The sequence below is a fragment of the Meleagris gallopavo genome, chromosome 10, assembly GCF_905368555.1.
Source record: "Meleagris gallopavo chromosome 10, MGAL_WU_HG_1.1, whole genome shotgun sequence".
Taxonomy (NCBI): domain Eukaryota; kingdom Metazoa; phylum Chordata; class Aves; order Galliformes; family Phasianidae; genus Meleagris; species Meleagris gallopavo.
Window position 1 is genome coordinate 28,045,719 of NC_139413.1, and position 21,078 is coordinate 28,066,796.

Here is a 21,078-nt window from a genome sequence, read left to right on the forward strand (position 1 = left end):
TTCTTTACAAAAGAAGCCCTTTTTCCTTTTCCTTTTCTTTTTCCTTTTCTTTTCCATTTTCTTTCCCATTTTCTTTTTTTCTTTTTCTTTTTTCTTTCTTCTTTTTCTTTTTCTTTTTCCTTTTCTTCTTCTTTTTCTTTTTCTTTTTCTTCTTCTTCTTCTTTTTCTTTTTCTTTTTTTTCTTTTATCTTTTTTTTTTCCTTTCTTTCTTTCTCTTTCTTTCCCTTTCTTTCCCTTTCTTTCCCTTTCTTTTCTTTTTCCTGTGAATAATGGCTCCAGCTTGAAAAATTAACAGTTTTATTTGGCAGACGTCACAATGGAATCTTTTGACGTTTGGAGAAATATTGCACCATTTTTTCCAGCCCAACCTGCTTGCCTGACGTCAGCCAAATTTGCAGATAGCTCTCAGCCCTCCTGGAATCCACTGTTCCCTGACGGAGCTGCTGCTTCTACTTGAGAAACGGCATTCTGTTTTGTTTTGGAGCTCATGCTAGCGGCTGCAGCATCTCATCGTGTGCTTGTGGGTGCTGCTCTGGCTGCTAATGGTGGGATGTGAAGCCTTACATCTCCATTGTAACCCTGCACACTTGTTACACCAGTGTGTATTGCTTTGGGCCAGACTCCGTTGGTGAAATATGAGCAAGAGAAGGCCTTGATGTGGGGCCCAGTGAGCCCTGCAGTCACAGCACCCAGCCCTTGCTGGCCTCCGGGTGTAGCTGGACCTCAAAGCAGCAGATAAAGTGTGGGATGAGGGCACATCTTTTCTGTTGTGTGTTCTTTCTAGCACGTGTGTATGTGTGCTTAGCCAAGGGACACAAGGCGTTTGGATTTTTCTAACAGGGATATTGTATTGCTTATGAATTGCTGATCGTTGGGAAGTGTTTTAGGCTTCTTTGTGAACCTGACGACAGCCTTTTAGTTATGAGTATTAGCAGTGGCAGTGCTTGAAGTGTAAAAATAACACCTGTTGATGGAGTATTCTTTATTCCTTTTAGGAGATCTCCTGCAACGAGTCAGCCACCTGTCTCCAGAGTGAACCTGCAAGGTATGTGTGGGTCCTCAGCAATCACCTGCCAGCACAGAGGAAGGTTTTATTGCACATGGGTTTACTCGTGGCTGCTCCTCTGCTCCCCCAGCCCGGTGTAGTGCTGAGCTCCTTCTGGGTTACTCCTGCAAAACCAATGCAGGAGCACCGCCAGGCTCAGGTTGCTGCTGTTTAAATGGTTTGGGGTTTGTGTTTACCCTCGTGTCAGCATAAGGTAGAACATGATTTTGGTTTGATAGTCATGGCCACAGTGACTGCAATTCCTCCGAGTCCCCGTGCAGAGCAGGCCTGGGCAAGCAGCAGCCTACAGCCTCCGACAGGCTCAGGCACAGCTGTAGTTTTTATCCTGTTTATTTCAGTTTGCTTCCATGTGATCTGTGTAAAACTGCGATCTCAGAAACCTCTCTCGGGTGAAACTCCCTTGGCTTTTGTTAGGCTGCCCTAGAACGGCGTATTTTTCCTTTCAACGTTTGTTTGCAGTCTTTTGAAATACCACATTTAAGCAACTGACTGGGAGCAAAGTCAGTCACTGCTCACCTCATCCTCGTCCCCACGCTGGGTCAGTGGCTGCAGCACGCAGCCCGGGCTCGGCTCCACCATGGGGGTGAATGGCACCGGGGGGAGCTCTGCACTGCCAGCCCGAGAGGCATGCTGCCTGTGGGTGTGTATGCCGTGCTGTAGCCTTGGGGGGACCCTCTTTGGATGAACGCTGGCCCTCCTGGCACTGATGGAGTTGTTACCCCCCCAGGGGAGGAGGTGTGGTTGGAGGAGTGCTGGTGTGCAAGGTGTGATCTTGGCTTCTCCTCCCTGCTAGGAGGACCGAGTAAAGCCATGTTATTGCAGCTTGCACAGCCTGGGTAACTATCATTTCCTTTCACACTGTGTGTTATTTACTGTCTGGGGAAGTGCGGAGTCCGGGAGATTTCCGGCTCGGATTCCTCAAAACTTGTTGGTGGAATGTGCAGATTGTGGCTGCAGAGAGAGCAGCGATGGTGCGAAGGTCCTCCTGCACACTGCCCAGGGAGCAGCAGCAGAGCTGGGCTGGCAGGAGTGCACACAGCATTTCTTCCAGCACTGCTCTGAGCGAGACTTTGCTTTTCTGGCCCATGTGAAAGGATTCATGGAACATTTCATAAGCTTTGCATAGATCTGTTTATATAGCTTACAGAACCCGATAGCCGGGAGATAATTCCCTTCCAGGAACTTTTAGATGAATTTTCTTAATGCTTGCTGTGGAAACAATTGCTTTCCACTTCTTAACACTTTGTGGACGTGGAGGAAACGATACTATTGCACAGCACTTCCAGCACAAGCAAAGGGATGCCAGGTACCCCACAAGTAACCCCACAGGTAACCCCACAGGTAACCCCACAAATAACCCCACAAGTAACCCCACAGGTAACCCCACAAGTAACCCCACAGGTAACCCCAGCTCCTGATGCCTGGGGCCCACAGCCACCCCAGTTCCCTTTCTGACTGAGGAGCTGGTGCTTGCAGCTGCACAGCAGGCTTGTGTTGCTCTGGAGGACCCAGAAGGAAACAGCAGCTGATGGGAAGCCCACTCGCAGCATCATGAACTGAGCCCCTGTGCTCCTGACTCACAGTTTTAGTGTTTCTGTGCTGTGCGGATAGGTGAGTAACTGAAGTACATTGCGACAGTCTGCAGGCAGCAGTGATAAGAAACATGCTTGAGGTTGATAGGAAATGGTGTTATTTCCTGCACAAGGAAGCACGGCCGCGTGCTGGGGGTTGTGGGGCTGCTCTCTCCTCCCACTACTGGTTTTCTTCTGGGGACTGCCTGCCTGCACCCCTTGCAGCCACTGCCCTGCGTTTCACCTTGTTCAGAGAACAAGGGTACTTCCTAAGGAAGATGCCGTTTCAGTGCAGAAAGAGCAAAGGGGTTTGGGGAGTTTCTTTCAGAGTGTTGATCCAGGACTTACACGTGGAAGGAGGCATGTTCCCAGCAGCCCCTGTCTCGCTGTGCCTGAAGGGATGCTGTGCCTTCCCTGCAAGTTTCGGAGGAGAAAGTGGTGAGGTTTAGACTGGGGCCACACCGTATTGCTCCCTTCTGGATAGAAGGACATGTCTTTAACTGAAGTGTGTTACGGTCTCTGGATGGGTTCACCGGCAAAGCTCAGTGTTTGATTTTAGCTCTCCCATGTCACACATATGTTGATTCATAGATGCACCACCACAAGCGATTGGCATCGCTGTGTGCACTCTGCGTGTGCCTCCTCTTGTCTGTCGTTAGCAGAGTGATTTATATCCTGTTACGAGAAATGCAGGACTCGGGCTTTAAAGCAAGCCAGCGTACACTCATAGACTTACCCTAGGGGGACACAAACTGTGCTCGGCTTCGTACTGCAAGTAATGCACGCCAGCTGGTTGGTCCAGCAGAGCCTTGGGGGTTTGTCAGTCGTTTGCAACACAGAGGAGCCAAATCCAGTGCCCGTGTGCTCCCGAGGAGTTGCATCACACGGGACCCAGGCCCATGGCGAAACGGATGGTCTGTGCTGGGTGATGAAATTCTTCTTCTTGCTTTCATTTTCTTGAAACCGTGAACAATTCTGGTCAGGCTCTTGGTGGGGCAGAGCGGTTCCCAAGCCCACACTGATGTCACTGGAGGTTTCAGAGCTTTCTTAACCTTATAACCAAGCCATAAAAGGAAGAGGGATATGCATTGGACATCCTGTGTTTTGTCCTTGGTATCAGCTTAAGTAAACCTGGCAGACTTTTCCTGTTATTTTGTTATAACTGCAGATCACAGGAACAAACAAAAGTGCTGGTGTGAGTTACCTAAGGAACCTTTGCGTGGAAATATGAAGCGGCAGCAAAAAGTACATCAATCCTTAATTAGCTCCTGTGCTTCACAGCTGGGCAGGATGATGGGACTGGTTGGGACCGTGAGGTTCATGGCTGTGCAAAGTGCTGCAGAGCACGGTTATGAAGGTTTGGGTTTGGGACAGGTGCTGCCCCGCCTCCTTTCCCTTACAGAAATCAGCAATAGAAAAGCAGTGCTGTGCTCATCTCTGCAACGTTCCCTTCCCGTGTGCTTCTCTTTTCTCTTTGAACGTGACCTCTGCTGCTGTCCTTTTGTTTGATCTCAGTGCTCCTCAGATCTCAGCTCCAACCCTCGGCACTGCTCTTCTCAGTTCACCACTCTGGGCACTCATGAGGGGTCTTCACTCCATTCATTCAGCTGATAAAACCCATGCTCAGCAACAGGTCTGGCAGCCCCTGCTTAGTTCTGTTCCTTCCTCCAGACTTATTTTCCTTACTGAGCCTCGTTCCCTCCCAGCTAAGCCATCCATGCCTCATTCAGCCTCCAGGAGAGCAGCTAGCCGATGGGACCCGTGAGCACCAAGCATCTCTGCACACTGGTTCCCCAATGGGTCACTGCACCGATGTGCTGCCGGCAGCACTGCAGAGCTCCTGCTGCTGCCCCTCGGGTGCCTTCAGCACTGGGTAATTACAGCACATCCTCACCATTAATTACCTAGCAATATAATATATCATTAGGTATATCACTGATCTGCTTTGCAACCCGAGGCTTTGGGGGGGTGGCACTTTGGGCTGTGTCACACGCGGGCTTCTCGGGGCTCGTGGGATTAAAGCTTTGTTACAGTTCCTCTCGGGGTGGGAGGGAGAGCCCGGTATTCTTTTTGCTTGTGCCTTGGCCCCTGCTTTCCTGCCCGTCCACACGTTTGTCTGCACTGCTCGCATGCCTTTACACGAACCCAAAACTCGTACTCTTTCATTTTTCATGTGGGTGTAAGATGTACACAGACTCGTGTGCGAACATCTGTATAAAGCATAAACAAAGGACTGGATAACGCCGGTGCCTGTGCGACTGAGAGTCCCGGCTCCTGCAGGAGGTACCAGGTCCTGCGCTCGGCCCTTGGCTGCAGCCACCCGTCAGCCCCATGCGGGCAGATGGGGCTTTGCTCTCGGAGGCACCGGCGCTGGGCAGGTACGAGAGAGATGATTCGTGCTGAGGTCCTGTTGGCGTGCCTTGGGCTGCCAGCAGTGAGGACTGCAGCATCCCGCGGTTTTCAGGCGGCTGGGATGAGTTGGTGCCGTGCTTCTGATAGGGAGCCACGCAGCACCGCGGAGCTGAGCTGAGAGCTGCGTGTGCGTAGCAGCACGGTGCTGGAGGCTTGGCCCTAAACGTGACTCCCTGCGCACTGTTCTGAACGCGCTGCCATCGTGATGCTAGCTTGGAAACAAGCAACTGTAGAATAAAGCAGATGGATGGCAGCTTAGTGACGTGACCGAGCGATGCTGAGGCTGTCGAATGTGAAGCGATTCCTGCTGCTTGGAGAAAGCAGAGGTGTTTCAGAGTGACCTGGGAAGGCTCCCTGCAGCAGAGGAGCGGTGAGTGCCCTCGGAGCACGTTGGGACACCCAGCACCGCTCTGCTCTTCCCGGGCAGTTCGTTCCCACGCAGTCCGTTTCGTGTGTTGCTCCTGCCTGCGAACACACACCCCCTGAAAGTTGGACTCATGCATCTTAGTAAGTATTTCAGTTATGCTATTGACGTCAATGCAGTCATTAAATAGATTGCCGGCCCTCCCATCGGCAAACCTGTGCCAAAGACCTAGAGGCAGGCACATTTTAAAAGAAGAACATCAGGTTTTCTTTTAGCAATTGGAGAGAATGAGGGAAAAGTTTCTCCGAAGTCGCTGGGCTTTGCGATTCTGAGGCTTCTTATTTTTCCCTTCATTTTTGAAGCCTCCATTGGTGCGCAGATAATGGCCCCGTTTTATTTAACACACCGCTGTGCCCCCGCACACGTAAACAACTCCAGATGAGGCCAAAGAGTGATTTTTGTGATCAGCTCCGGCTGAAAAGTGACACCCGTTTGAGGTCTCCCGGCTAGATTTATTTGTAGATCAAGTAGCAGAAGGTATCCGGGCAAACCTGCTTAGCCTTTGGCTCCAGAAATTCTGAGAGGATAGATTTCATGACATCTATATAAGAAAATAGCCCTCGTTTCTCCTCGGCGGGCTCTGAAGACACACAAGCCGATTGCGGCTCCATAGCAACAGATGAAAACTGTTTTCCCCGCCGCCCCACCTGCGGGTGTCACATGAAGATGCTCCACGTGCTGCTGCCATCAGCAGCCTGTCACTCGGGGCCAGCTGCCGCCCGCGGTGCCAGCGGGGCTCCCCGTGCTCACACATCCCACTCCTGCCCACATCCCACCTGCCCCGGGTCAGGCGGGGGCTTTGCGTATGGGGTGTCCTCACACGGGTGCGGGGATCCTTGGACGGGACAGCAGGTACGTCGGCAGCTGCGTGTTTGTGAAGATGAGGAGCCAGAGCACTGCTTTTTTGGCTGAGGCCGTCATTTCTCGCCGTACTCGGCACTGGTGGGGTTGCAGCTCGGTGCTGTGCTCAGCTCCGGGCCGTTCGCTCCCAGTGGGGCGCAGTGCCGCAGGGTCTGCAGTGTTGTTCTTGGGCAGAGGAGGCTCAGGGGAGGCCTCACTGCTCCCAGCAGCTCCTCAGCCTCTGCTGCCAGGGAACAGCCGTGGGATGAGAGGTGACGGCCTCACGCTGTGCAGGGCAGGGGCAGATGGGCTGCTGGGGGAAATTCCTCCTCCAAAGAGCGCCCAGCACCGCACGGCTGCCCAGGGATGGGGGGTCAGCATCCCTGGGGGTGTTCAGAGCCGTGGGGATGTGGCACTGAGGGACGTGGGCAGTGGGCACGGGGTGGGCTGGGGGAGCTGAGAGGGCTTTTCCATCCTGAATGGCTCTGCGGTTCTGTGATTTCACTGGTGATCCCACACCCTGCTATGTAGCATAAACCCATCAAAACAGTCATAGGTTATTAAAAGGGCTTCTCGCTGATGGATGCTTTCTTTGTGAACGATCCAGGCAACTGCCAGCCCAAGGTGGCAGTGAGGAGATCTCCCCAGTGGTGCTTTCATTGTGTCCCCGTGTTCACTCTGCTCTTTAAAGGCAGGTCAAGCCCCGGGAGCCCTGTGCTGCTTTACTCAGCTCCCATTCACGCGGGATTGCTTAAGGCCTCTGTGGAGACAATAAGACTTTGCCATCGCTAATCTCAGAGTTGATAAAATCTGTGTTTCTTTTGTTTTCTGTATAGAACGATAATAGTTGGTGTGGGTGCGATTTTGACATCGCAGCCTTCAACGTACTGAATCAGTTCCATATGAGTTTGAGAAATATGTACTTGGACTGTAAAGAAAAAAAAAAAAAAAAGAAAGAAAAAAGAAGAAACCAAAACAAACAAAAGCACCCAAACCAAACTTCTGGCAGGCAGAGCTGTTTGTTAGGTTGCGGGGCAGTGCATGCCTTAGCGATGAGCAGGGCTCTTCATTGTCCCACCGAGCTGAGCCCCTTCAGCTTCCATGTCAGCAGCATTTTGCAGCTCGTGAGAGCTGCCATGGGCTCCTGACAGCACCCATGGCTCATCCCCCCGCAGCTCTATATAAGCCTCTTCTTCCTCCCCCGAGGCTGAGCTCTGTGCTGCGGCGTTGTGTCCGGACACAGCTGGCCATGGGAGTGTGAGAGGCTGCATCTCCGTGCGGGGCTGTTCCCAGGTTAATGCCCTGCACGGCTCCCAGCAGCAGCAGCCTGTCCTTGGGCAGTCCCCCTGTTCACAGCGTTGTCCTGTCGGCTCTGATCCCCGCCGTCAGCCACTGTGCCGTCGTGTTTGGAGAAGTGAGTATCTCTGGCTCTTTGTTGGAGGCTGAATTTCGGGTGGTGGCTGGGCAGAGGCTCCCACTGACCGCGTCACGGCTGGTCTATGGGTGGGAGCATGGAAGGAGGGTGATGGCAGCCCTGGTGGGCAGCAGGTGATGTGCAGGGGGTGACGAACACCCCAGCAGGGGTACGATCTGTCCGCTTAGCTCTACAATTACAGGTTAACAACCGCAGGGGGTGAAGACAGCTTTTAAAATCAGCGTGTATTCTGGGTAGAGCTAAAAGAAGGAGCAGAGGATTGCTGATGCTGAAGCATGTTGTGCTTATTTGTGTAAGGGTGATGTCCCGGTGCAGCTGGTAGAGTGTTATGCTAATCGTTAATGAAGCTGTTCAGTGTAATGTTGTTTCCTCTGTGCAAAGTGTCTGTAAGTGGCAGCCTGAAGTGCTGTGTAATCGGGGTACTTTTTTGGCAGAAAGGAAACAACTGTTAATTATTTATGCTTATTAATGAAAGATGCTCGGTCTTGGTTTGCTGGAAGAGTAGGTGTGCTTACAGAGATATACATTTTTAAGAGCACGCTTTAAAAATCATCTAAATAAGTCCCGATGGGGTACATTTTTATGTCCAAAGGTGTTGTTAATCGACTCGGTTGTGCATTCAGGCGTTTAATCAAAACAAAAAGCAGCCATAAAAGGAGCCCACGGAATCTGGCTCCGCATTGATTCAGCAGCTGATGTCTTTTGCTTTGCATACAGCACCGTGCGTGCGGCTCGGAGCCTTCTACCGTGGGATGGGGTGGGGGTCTGGGCCAAGGCCAGGCACCTGGTGATGGGGTTTTGGTGTGGGGTTTTGCTGCTGGGCTTTGATGTGCACCAGGAGCCGTCAGCAGAGGCAGTTACTGAGCAGTGAATGAAATGTCTTTAAAAGCTGTGCTTTTGGAAGTGGACGCTCCGGTCTACGTATCCTGCTGTCAGTGTATGCCTCCAGGAGGCAATTAAACATCTGCACGTATGAAAACTCCCCAACCCCATCTCCACGCTCTGCAAAAGCTTTCTTACGTCACCGTCATTGCACGGAGCCCAGAGGATGGATGGCAGCTGTGTAGGGAGGTTGCTGTGCACTCAGCCTCCCATGGCCTTTACAGCACGTCGTGGTCACCCCGATGTTTTAATTCTCTGAATGCTGCCTGTGTGATGGAAGCAGGGCACAGCACAAGGGCTGTGCTTACGTTTGTGATGTGCTTTCCCTCCTCCCAGAGCCGCTTCTGGATGAAGAGAAATCCAGACACGACTCTCCAGCCCCACCGGCGTGGTTCCTGTGTTAGCAATGGTGCTTTACAGGCCGTGGTCCGCATCCAGATCCTCCTCCAACACACACGTTGGGCCTTCACCTTTGTTCGAGTTCTTTGGGCAGGGTATTTCCCGAAATTCCTGTTGTGAGAATGCCACGAGCTGTTAGCAGCTTCCTGGGTTTCAGCTTTATTGCGTGAAGCTCTGAAGTATTTCCATCTATGTGCAGTGGGAACGTCCTCCCCAGGTACGAGCCAAAAATCTGCTAATCACACTTTATAGATGAGGAACCAGGAAAGATGAAGACGGGAAGCGATGGCCCTCGCACCGCATTTTTCAGCAGCAGTGCTCCTTCTGAGCCTGCCTTTGTCACACATCCAAATGCGGTCAATTCAGCGTGCTGCTAGAATGCCTTTTATTGCAAATTGCCTTAAATGGAAAGCCCCGGGCAGCTGAAAATCAGATGTTTCGCAGAAATTGTGTGGATTTCGCTGAACTTATTTGACAGAACTAATTACTTCAGAGAAGGGCGGTTAGTTGGAGCACTGAGACTTTGGCCAAGGCGAACACGAGGTACCTCTTGTGCAAGAGATCCTGAAAGGTGCCGTGGGGGGTGAGACTTAAAGAGGAGCCACCGCAGTAATTTGCAGTAGGACAACCCGTATCTGACCTTCAGTGGGGAACATTTTGATTTCCACGTCCATTTAATCTGATATTTTCACCAGGGTTGTTAATAAGCGTGCCGCGCATCTAGCTGGCATTTTGATTTCCCCGAATCGGGTTCAAGGTGCTGAAAGAAGTATATTTGGAAGGCCTTAAGTAAATATATTTTGAAGGTCTTAAATAATACGTTGCGGCTCAGTGGGCTGGGTGGGCTCGGAGGGCTCAGTGCAGTGACTGCAGTGATGTGACCTGCCCTCCCAGCCTGCTGGGGCTCACCCTCTGCCTGCCCCTGGGGCAGCGTTCTGGTCCAGCCTTCAGACCACCACCCTTGGAGTAAAGGATTTCTCCCTAAAATCCGAACTAAACGTCCCCTCTGTAAGAGCTGGTGGCCAGGGTGTGATGTCCCCGGCTTGGAGGTGACACAGAGGCACGGCGCAGCTCGGCACGTGAAGCCATTAATATGGAATATTAAAAGCTGTCAAAACAAATGATGCCGGTTCGTAGGATACTGGCATCTCCCTCTTCCTCCCCACCCTTTTACCCGTGGGACTTCATCTGTGATTTTAAACAGATTATTTTAAAAGGCTGTACGTGCGGTTTGGTAAACAGGCAGCGCACTGAGTCACAGCCCCGAGCAGCTGTTGGCTGGGGTAAGCTGGCATTGTTGGTGCAATGGGGGGTCCAGCTCTGCCTTCAGCTGCTGCGGGTCTGAAGACTTCAGTTCTGTGGTGTGAAGCATTTGCAGAGCTAATGTCTGGATGTGTTCGCTGTGAATCCATAGGTCCCAGGGCATCACCGCTGAGCCACTGGAGTGACGTTGGCCCGACGGTGAGGTATCCTCGTTTTCAGAAGCTGGAGGATCACGGATGAAGTAACATCTTCCTAAATTGCATGTGCTTCCAGATCGTTCAAGCAATTTCTGCAAGTTCTGCTCTGAGCAGCCCACGGTCTGCACTGAGCAATCCCACGGTGCTGCTGAGTACAGTGGCAGATGGGCTGATAGGGCTTACTCAGAGTATCACTGCAGCCCCAAGTATGTCAGAACAGGGCATTTTTTACAACGCGCTGCACCCCCGAGTGGCTCTGCTCAATGCACAGTGCCACATCTGTGTCTTTCAGATGGTCACATCCTTGGTTTGGAGAGGCTAAATAAGGGCCAGAAGTTCAAATGAGGTAAATCAGCGAGGTAGACTTCATTACCCTTTGAGTATGTGACATATCTATTGTAGGAAAGCGGATCAAAATTGCAAAATAAATCAGTTTTTTTAAGCTTCCGTCGTTAAAGATAGGTCATGAGAAATCTATTTAATTGTATTTTTTTAATTAATATGATTTGAATGTCTGGCATGGTGGCTGAAACCGTAAGGGGTGACCTCATGGCCAATCTCTGCAAGGCTGAGCGCAGGCTGTGTGGGCACAAAGGTTCCTGTGTGTCCTAAAAGCTCCTGCAAATTGTGTCTGGGTGCCTTCAGGAGCCACGTTCTTCTTTGCTATTGAAGACCTTGAGGAAACCAAACGGAGACACGAGGGAGGACACCTGGATGTGCAACTGTGACCTTTTCAGAGCTGAGGGATCTGATTTAAGCAGGTCTCACGTTTTACCAGCCGCACATTGTGCAGCACTGCGGTGACTTTGGTGGCTTTATTCTGACCCTCATTTTAAACACCCTGAACAATTTTCCTCTTGAAGAGCTAGTTTTATTAATTAATTCTGTCTGTTTGTTGCCAGTGACTGAAAGGAGCTCTTTGGGTGGATGAGGCACAGCACTTCCAGGCACCATCCCTGAGGTTCTTCTTCCGTTTCCTACCCAGCATTTCACTCTCACAGAACGTTGGATTTATTATCTCCAGGTTAACCTGGTTCAAAACCAGTTTTCGTGGCCCTGGTTGGATATGTGGATGAAAACAACATCTTCTGTGGCCTTTTTTCCCTTTGTTGAACTAAAGCTGTCGCAGTGCTCTCCTGCCCGGATAGTCCCTTCCTTGTTAGGCCCGTTGTGAAGCTCCGCTCATGGTTTCCCAAGGAGTGTCAGAGCATCAGCAGGGCTGCAGGCACTCGGTTTGCACAGGGCTGGGAGACCCCCCCCCCACCTGCTTGCTGCTGGGGGCACGGCCAGGAGCCCCTCAATGCACACCATGGCACGTGGCACCGCAGCACAGCAGCGCCGGGCTCGCACCAGGAGCCGGCTCCCGCACCGGAAGCAGTCTAGCCACAACAGCACAGGATGGTGCCCCACCTAATTAAGCCTGTTGAAAGGCAGGGCTAATTAGTTTAGGTGGAGCGCCTTGTTAGCTGTGTTGCTTCCAGGATCCAAGTTGGTTTCTCTGCACGTGTGAGCTTAGCAGCCCTCTCTGCACCAGCCCACATGTGCCACATGAGATAATGCGCCGCATGGCTGCTAAGTCCTAAGTGGGCAGCTGGGTAATTTCATAATCACATCCTTAATTTTCAGTGTCTTTCTCACACTTGTGCTCTCACATGCACGCCATGTGCTCAGGAAGAGCACACTTGTAGTCGCACCACAAGCGTTCATCTCACTGTGGTCTGACCTTCCCTTGTGTAGCCAGGCAGGCAGCAACACAACCTGGGCTCCCCGTGGTGCACAGGAAGCTGGAATTGGGGTTTAGATCCTCTTCCTCAGTTCTGGGTCTGGGTTGGATGTTCTTTCTGCAGCCCTTCTACACCATCTGCAGTCCTTGGGGCCATTCCGCTGATAGAGACTGGCATTCAGGTGGCACCGTGGCCCTTGGAGGACCGTGGCACACAGAGGAGGGATGGGGGTTCACATTTGTACTGGCCTTCGTAACCGTGATCTGTCTTCAGAAACTCATTCAAGGTATTTATTTCCTGACAAAATGTCAACAGAAAAAACATCTTCAGCATTCCTCCTACAGCTCTCTCCTGTATGAGTATCAGCAGCCTTTTGCACTTTGTTGCTCTGTGGAGGGGAGGTACCCTCTGCTGTCGTATTCTGTGGTTAAGGCTGGTCAACAAGGAATCGAGCCTGCTCAGTAAAATGACAAAATGCCAAACCGTGTGGTTGCTCCCCAAGGTAAGGTTGGAGCTGAGCAATCTCTCCTGTTCATTCAAGAGGCCAAGATTAGATCCTGCCCCTCTTGCCGTTTCTGCTTCCCCCTGTCCCCGGACTGAGGAATTCCTGCTATGCAGGCAAATCCCATTCCCAAATTCCCCCATGATATCACTGCTAAGTGACATCCGATGGAATGCTTCCTGCATTTTGTTACTTCCATGTGGCACCGTGAAAGCACTGTCACTTATCCCACTGATTTGTGGCGGCCAGGGTGCATTGTTCCTGGTGGGAGGGGGAAAGGATGCTGCAGAAACTGCCTCGAGCCAAAATAGATGGTAATCCTTCCTCAGATCTTCTTCAGCTTTCCTCCCTCGTTAGCATTTCAGATTAAACGTTCAGGCTTATCTTCGGATCAGAAATGGGCTTCTTGAAGACTTCCGTTCATTCCCTTAAGGTTTTCTTAGTGTTCGCACCTCATTTTTACTCCTCATTGTCATGCAAAGGGCACAGTGTTGTCTTTCCTCTGGGAATCTCGATCTGCCATCTTTATATTGCAGCATATTTAAAGCTGAGGGGTAGGCAGCTGTTCTAGAGCTTTCCGTATCCGAAGCTTGTTAACTCACAAAGTAGATGTACGAGCACTTCCTGACTTTAACTCAGGACCACGAATTTCTGTTAGCTAGTCCATTCCAAGTACCTTCCAATGCTCTGTTTCAGCTGGAGAGATGTTGGCATTATTTTTCTGGAATGAGGCATGAAGATTCACGATAAAACACATTCTACTCTCTGCAGCAATGGCCTGTGAAGCTTTGGTGCTTCTTTCTGAGCAACATTTGGTAAATCCACATCTTGGCAAGGCAGTGCTACTGGTAGTCATGGTGCTTGTGGTGCTCAGCCTGGCATGGAACTGCTGAGGTTGTCTCAGATGGGTGCCTTGGTTGCCTCCTCCAAGAAGTAGAAGTGCTCTTGGGACTTGCTGTACCCTGCTGCCCAAGCCGGCAGACTGTGGGATCTGAGACCTGAGCGACTTCTCCAGCTCCCGAAGTAATAAACAGTGATCGCCCTGCTCAGTTTAATTAATAATCAATTGCCCATCTCCTGTTCACTGTCAGCGGTCTGTTCAGAGACCTGCTGCTCTGTATGGGTGCTGGTGACCCAATTCTCACGCCTGGCCGGTGACCCACCCAGTGCTGGTGGGTACGATCAGAGCGCTGCAGGTCTGTCCAGTTCTGGCCTAACCAGCTGGTGGGCGCTCAGCTCTTGCTCCAGGCTGGCCTTGTGCTGGGACTTCCCTTGAAGTATTTCATTTTTTGCCTCGTGGCAGGGCCTGGGGTGGGCAGGAATCACAGTTCAGTCGAGGCCCAGAGGAGATGCACTGCCCGGCAACAGGGCTCACCAACCTGCCCTGGCAAACAAAACATGTTTGTTTGCTGCTGAGGGCTTCCAGTTACTGCTTGGTCTTAAGATGCTGTCATTGCCATGAGATTAATTTGTCCTAACTTCAGCCAGCTAAAAATGACAGACTCATTTTGAAGACAGTGTGTTACAAGCTCAGGAGCGAGCCGTCCTGTTGTGCAGGAAGATCAGGAAACACAGCAGAAGCCAACGCGGTGAGGCAAGGAGCTTCCTAGTGGACCAGAGTGCAAAAAGAGAGAGGCAGAGAGCAAAAGGAAGGACGTGGTGACAATGGGAAAAAGGCTCATTCCTGAAAAATGCAACAGGAATCTGGGGAGCCGTGGAGCAGTCAGACGGTCCTCGGTCACTGGGGCTGTTCCCTGGTATCCGTTTACAAGTGTGTGAGGACGAGTGAATGAGGAATAGTATGCACAGATTTGTAGGGGCAAATTGTTTTTGAAAGCCACAACCTCAGGTTGGATATTAGGAGAAATTTCTTTCCTCTACGAGTGTTCAGCACTGCACAGCTGCCCAGGGGTGGTGGGGTCACCGTTCCTGGAGGTGTTCAGAGCCATGGGGATGTGGCACTGAGGGACGTGGGCAGTGGGCACGGGGGGGTGGGCTGGGGGTGAGTTTGGAGATCTTGGAGGAGTGGAACAGAACCAAATGGTTCTGTGGTTCTGTGACCTCCTGTGGTGATGGCTGTGGGGCTGCCCGTGGCTGTGGAGCCATGGAGAGTTGTTCAGCATTCCTGTTTGGGTGCTGGGGCAGCGTGGGGGCTGTTGGAGGGGTCAGGGCTGGGGGTCCGCCAGCCTGAGGGGATGATGAAAGCCTCATGGCCAACTGGCAGTTGATGGCAGGGGGAGGGGGATGTCTTGCAGTGTCCTGCCACCATTTGGAGAAGTGCTGAAGCAGTAGCTAAGTGGTTCTGGAGACAAGCTGCAAAGCCAACGCTGGTACAGTCGTGCTCTGAAGGCAGCAGAAGCAGGTGGTCTGTGGTTCTGTGATGGCAAGGTGCCTCTTGCAGCTGATGGGGGCAGGTCCCCCCAGAGGGCGATTCAGCCCGGCGCAGGCGGCGTGCCGAGAATAGACCAGGATCACCCTTTGGAGGTCCCAGTCACTTTCCACTGACTGCGCAGGGAGCTTAGGTGATTAACTTTTAGCTGGCTAAAGATAGTTCAGATGAAACCCCCACCCCAGTGACATTTCTCCAGGCTAGTATTACTGCTTATCAGTGTCGCTCGAGTTACACTGCAGCTGGCTCGGTGGCCGGCCGGCAGTCACATCGCCTGTTGACTCAGAAACATCGCTGCTACTATGGCAGTGGGTGACTGCAGACCTCCTGTGCGGTGGCTGGTGAGCCGTGGGCATTCCTCCCATCACTTGGAAGGCACCGCTCTGCCGTGAGATGAGCTGTGCTTTGGTTGGCCGTGGGGATGAGGTTGGTTTGATCTCCACCATCCTCGTACAGTTTCTCATGGCACTGAGTGACATGGTCAGTGGGCATGGTGGGGATGGGGATGGGACCTGTTGGCCTTACGAGGGTTTATCCAGCCTTCATGATTCTATGATTCTCCCTTCTGTGCTGATTTCCACAGCCCTGTGTCCTCCCGCAGGAAATCTCTGCTCCCTGCAGCCCTGGGCTGAGTGTGGGCGTCCTCAGCCCTTCTGCAGCCGCTGTTCTGTGGCTGAGTTCCCCAAGCAGCCCTTCTGGGTATCCCCATCGTGTGCCACAGGAAGGACCTGTCTTTAATTAGAGCCTTTTATAATGGTTCTGAAATGGAGTGCGATGCCAGATTCCTCAGTACTGCCACGTATGAATTTATTTCTGTTGCTTTTAAAAGGCAAAACCTGGAAGTGCCCAGCAGAACCTGAGCCTCATTGTGCCTGAGGTTGGAGCACATCTCAAACCCTCTGACAACTGCAGCACCACGAGCGTCACTCCTGGCAGTGGCATCTCGCTCATTTCCTGTCATTTTTCACAATCGGCAGTAGAAAGCTTTCATTTCGGTGGTTTTTTTTCCTTCTCTCTGTCTTCCTCCATCATCTCCGAATACAGCCTCCTTTGTTTCAGCTGCCTGTGCACGGAGGCCGTCCCTGCTCTGCCCGCAGCCGGGTGTCCTCCGGTGCCACCTCCTCAGCATCCCCAGGCGAGGCTTGGCCAGCTGAGCGCATCCCCTCTGCCTGCAGGCCTGCACCCCACCTCCATCACCGCCAGCCACGTGCTGGGTGACGGCACGGCGTCCCGCTGTCGGCGCTCCCGGGGGATGCGCTGCTTCCGCTCCCCCACCAGCACTGCCGGGGGCTGAGAAACGTGAGAGGGGACAGCTGGGGCTGCGGGCAGAGCTGCTGTCCCAAAATACGCTCCGGAGGGGGAGGATGGCAGGCGCGTCCATTTGTTCGCGACTTGCCCAAGAGGACTGGCTCCACCTGTTCCACAGGTGCTGGGGCTTTGTGCCGCTCTTGCACATCTGCACTTATCTCTGCAGAAGATATAATTAGTTTCGTTGCACACGATGAAATGTTGGAGGGGGGACAGTGAATGGAGATACTCCGCCGTTCCCATGATTTTAGATAACTCGGTGACTGCGGCCCTGCGCCCGAGCAGTGTCGCAGACCCAGAGGTGGGATGGTGTCTGTGCACTGCTGGTGGCAGCCCGTTCTGTCGGAGGTCCTGCTGCAAGGTATCGGCTGCTCTCCCTTCAGGCTTTTTCCTAGGTTTGTGCTTGAGAAAATGTTGTAAGTCTGGCCCTTGTTGACACCTCAGATGCGGAAAGGCGTACGAGGTCCTACAGGGATATGGGCTTTGTCAAGCTGTAGGTCGGTGCTAGGAGGCTCAGGAACTTTCACCTCCGACGTTAAATGAATCTCTGCAGTTGTGCTCCGCTCCTTTTATTTTGTTTCCCGTGAATTTTCCAACCCATCTCCAAAACAATTTTCTCAAATCTGTTTGCAGGATCTGTTAGAACAATGGCTTAATTCAAGGAAACGGCTCCCTGCTCACGGGCAGCCATGAGCGCGCTAACAGGATACATTAAACAAATAAATTATGTAGTGTCAGTTATTCGCCCGGCATTGTTGAGGATAAATATGTAAACATGTCCGCACGATCTGTAAACAACCGCAGAGGCATTAGGGAGGGGAGGGCGGGTGGCTGGCAGCCCGTGCTCAGCCCTGCTCCAGCAGGTCTCGGCGTGTTGCTGCTGGTGGACCTGTTCTGCTGAGCACGCGCTCTGCCCGCGGCTGCGGTGATGCTCGGCGCTGCTAGGAGTTGTCTGGGGGCACGTAACGAACCTGGCTTCCCCAATGTGCCATGGGCACGTTCTGCTGCTGCAAGGGGGCTGGAGGAGCACTGCCAGTGATCTGCATCTGGTTGACTTGTCTGAGCCGTGACCACCCGCGTGCCTTGTTTGAGCTCCAGGCCATCACGCTCTCCTTTCTTTTCTCATTTCCTTTCCCTTTATTTTTCTTCTTCCTTCTTTTTTCTTTCTTCTTTCTTCTTTTTCTTCCGTTTTCCCTTTCACCCTTTCCCTTTTCCTTTCTCTTTTCCCTTCTTCCCTATTCCTTTTCTCTTTCCCTTTCCCTTTTTCCTTTCCCTATCCCTTTCCCTTTTCCCCTGTCATAGAATCATGGAATCATAGAATCATAGAATGGTTTGGGTTGGAAGGGACCCCAAGGAACATCAACTCCAACCCCCTGCTGCATGCAGGGCCATCAACCTCCATACGTAATACCAGACCAGGCTGCCCGGGGCCCCATCCGACCTCACCTTGAACACCTCCAGGGACGTCCCCTGTCCCCTTTCCTCTTCTTCCTGACCTACACCAGGACACCTGAGGGGCTCAGTGAGTTCAGCTGGTTTGGCTTTTGTGGCTCAGGACTGTGAGGATCCCACAGGGAGGACTTCACCAGGGCAGTGTTTTCCAAAAAAAACGCTTTGTGTGCATGCTGATATCCCAGCCTGCTGCCTGCTGGTGTGAGCTCTTATTCGTGAGCAGTCGAAGGCCGAGCAGCATAAATGAAGCCTTCAGTAAACACGAGCACTGTCTGCACTGCTCCCAAATAATGATCTGTCATTCAGATGATTAACAGAGGATCTGCCGTCTCATCAGCATTTCTTATCTTCTGTAACAATGACGGCACTGACAGCAACGGATAATGAATATAATGTTATGTAATTAAAAGTGGGCTGTGCGAAGATCCTCTCCTGAGTTCCAGGTGATACTTACCGTGTGTATTGTTAGGGCTTTTAAGGAAGAAAATGAGCCAGAAGGTGTCTCGCTGGCACAGGGTTAGGCTGGCTTTGCGTACGGCTGTCCCATAGGACTGCGAGCGGCAGTGACTGGCTTTCTCACCTCCACTGCAAAAGGTTACCTTGGCATTTTTTCCATGTGGAAAGTATTTTTTGATGGAGCCTCATGTAGGTCTTACATTCTCCGTATAGGTCAGCGAGTGAAGCTGCAGCCCATCAGAAGCGACTGCTTTTGCAGCAGGAGGAAGTTGAGTCTGAGGTGGAAACAGAAAAGATGGTGAATAATACCAAAAGGGCGGTTGTTGCAGAATAGCTGCAACAGTCGATCCATTGCAACAAAATGCATTAAAACACAAGATTTTATATTTTAATGCCTGTAGAGGCCTGGTGCTGTGCTGCCCTGCTGCCCCGCTGCCCAGCCCCAGCACCAGCAGCATGGAGGAGCTCCCCTCGATACCTCATGCCTGGGAAAACTGGCAGAAATACCCAGTAGAATGAGGGGGAAATGTTACGGGTGAGGGTTTGGTTGTGCAACACCCCAATACAAACTGAAACCTGACGCAGTTGGAGACGTCAGGCTGTATTCTAGGAGGCTGCATCCCGCCTGGTGCTGCTGTCTGCCTGTGCCCGAGGTGCCCAGGGGGCTCAGCAGGGCTCTGGCAGTGCTGATGGCTGTGGGACCTTCGCGTGCGGGGTCTTCAGCCTTATCCATGCAATCACGGCCAGCACTGTCCACACTGCTCTGTACGTAGTCACAGTGGTGCTGACCTGGGCTCAGGGCACAGTGGGACAGGGATAGGCACCGGGAGGGATGTGCAGTCAGAGCCTCCTTTCATAAACCTCATTGACTTAGGAAAATGATTGAAATGCCTCCCCATCCCTGCAGGCATTCAGGGCCAGGCTGGATGTGGCTCTGGGCAGCCTGGGCTGCTGGTTGGTGACCTGCACATAGCAGGGGGTTGGAATGAGATGAGCACTATGGGCCTTTGCAACCCAGGCCATTCTGTGATATGGTTCTATAATACAAAAAAGTAGAGATGAGTCACAACCCCAAACCCGGGGAGGACAGAGAAGCCCAGGGATGGCGGTGGGGTTGCACCAGGGCTGAAGGCCAGCAGTGATGAGGACATCTGTCCCTGTGCACGGGACCGGGGGGTACCCAAAGCCCCGGTTTGGTTCAGCTGAGTTCTGAAAGACAACGCTAACAGCAATGTCCTTGCAGGACTTCCCTGCAGCCCCGACCCCAGGCCCGGCTGCAGACCCCCGCCGGGCTCTCCTCCTCCTGTCCTCCCAGCCTCGGCCGTGGCTCGAAATCGGCTTTGAAATCACGGCGCAGACCGCGCAGCAGTAACACATTGCAGCCCGTTATTTAAACAGACGGGCAGCCCCTGTTCAGTTTGCCTGATGAAGCGGTTTTTTGCCTACTCCTGAAAGAGTGATTTAGTCTCTGTTACTTGTATCAGTTCAGACATTTTCTATTGGAAAGGATTCGAGCCATTCCAGCTCAACTAATTTACATGATAAAGTGGTTGATAGAGGGAGCAGCGGGCAGTTAGAGAGGGGAATATGCTCGAGTTCTGTATGTTTTGGCTGTGTCTACCTGCTCTTATGTAGCACCAAAGTATGCATTCTGAGAGAGATCACTTGCCATGTTTGGAGCTCTGTGAGCACAGCAAAAAAAAAAAAACAAACAAAAACAATCCCCATTGGTGACACAGAGGTTCAGACTTACTGCTTCTTTTCTTTAGCTGTGCCGAGTGCTCCCAGATAACTCTTTCATGAGGTTCTCTTTGGCAGCGTGAGTTTTCTGCGTTGTAACTTCAAACGCTGAACGTGGGGCTCCTGCGCAGCCCTCACTCAGGGGTTCAGCTGCTCTGTGGCTCCGGGTGAGGATGAGGAGTGCTCCCCTGGTGAAGGCAGAGAGCAGCGTGGGGGCTGTGCAGGGAGCCCATGGGAGCACAGCCGTGGGGCAGCTGCACACACAGCATGCGTGCTGTAAAGCTTATCCCGAGCGTATATCGTAGCAATCCTGCCCTCTGATGTCACTGTTACCTGCTCAGCCTGTGCCATCAGAAACGCTGAACTCATTAACTTGGACAGATTTATGGGGTAAGCGTATGTCGTTGGTATTATGAGAAGCAGTTACATTCATCGGGAGATTTTATGATTCACCGTATCCGCTTATGTAAACCTTAACTTGGACAGCAAGAGCCTCTCGGGAGCACGTTGTCATTCTGGCAGGGTCATCAGAGCTCGGTGGGGCTGTGGGCAGGGGCTGGGGGGAGCAGGGTGCTGGGGTTGGGGACCAACTCAGAACAGCCGGGGCCAGTAGGGTTCAGGAACAGAGCTTGGAAGGGTTGGGGGCAAAGCTTGGGGGGTTGGGGAGCGGAGCTGGTGGAGTTGGGGTAGCAGAGCTGGAAGTGTTGGAGAGCAGGGGGAGCAGGGCTGATAGTGTTGGAAAGCGGGGCTGGTATGGTTGGAGGGAAGGCTGGTAGTTGGTTGGGGAGCAGGACTGGGAGGGTTGGGGAGCGGGTCTGGTAGAGTTGGGGAGTGGAATGATAGGGCTGGGGAGAGGGGCCGGTAAGTTGGGTACGTGGGCTTTCCGGGAGCATAGGTGGATGGTGCTGGGAAGGCTGACCACCAGAGTACAGGGCTGGTGAAGATGATGGTCAAGGCTTCCAGGGTTGGGGAGCAGGACCAGCGAGTTGGTGATCAGGAGCAGATGATGCTGGGGAGC

At 52.3% G+C, this 21,078-nt stretch overlaps 1 protein-coding gene across 3 annotated transcripts in view; it reads left to right on the forward strand.

The window, feature by feature from the left end:
* The window catches only part of PDE4B (phosphodiesterase 4B), a 148,173-nt gene that overhangs the window by 105,460 nt on the left and 21,635 nt on the right, over window positions 1-21,078 (forward strand). For all 3 annotated transcript variants that reach the window (XM_085231097.1, XM_085231098.1, XM_085231099.1), the window contains one exon: window positions 996-1,045. In XM_085231097.1, the coding sequence (XP_085087223.1) occupies window positions 996-1,045 (50 nt within the window). The remainder of the gene's footprint in view (window positions 1-995; window positions 1,046-21,078) is intronic.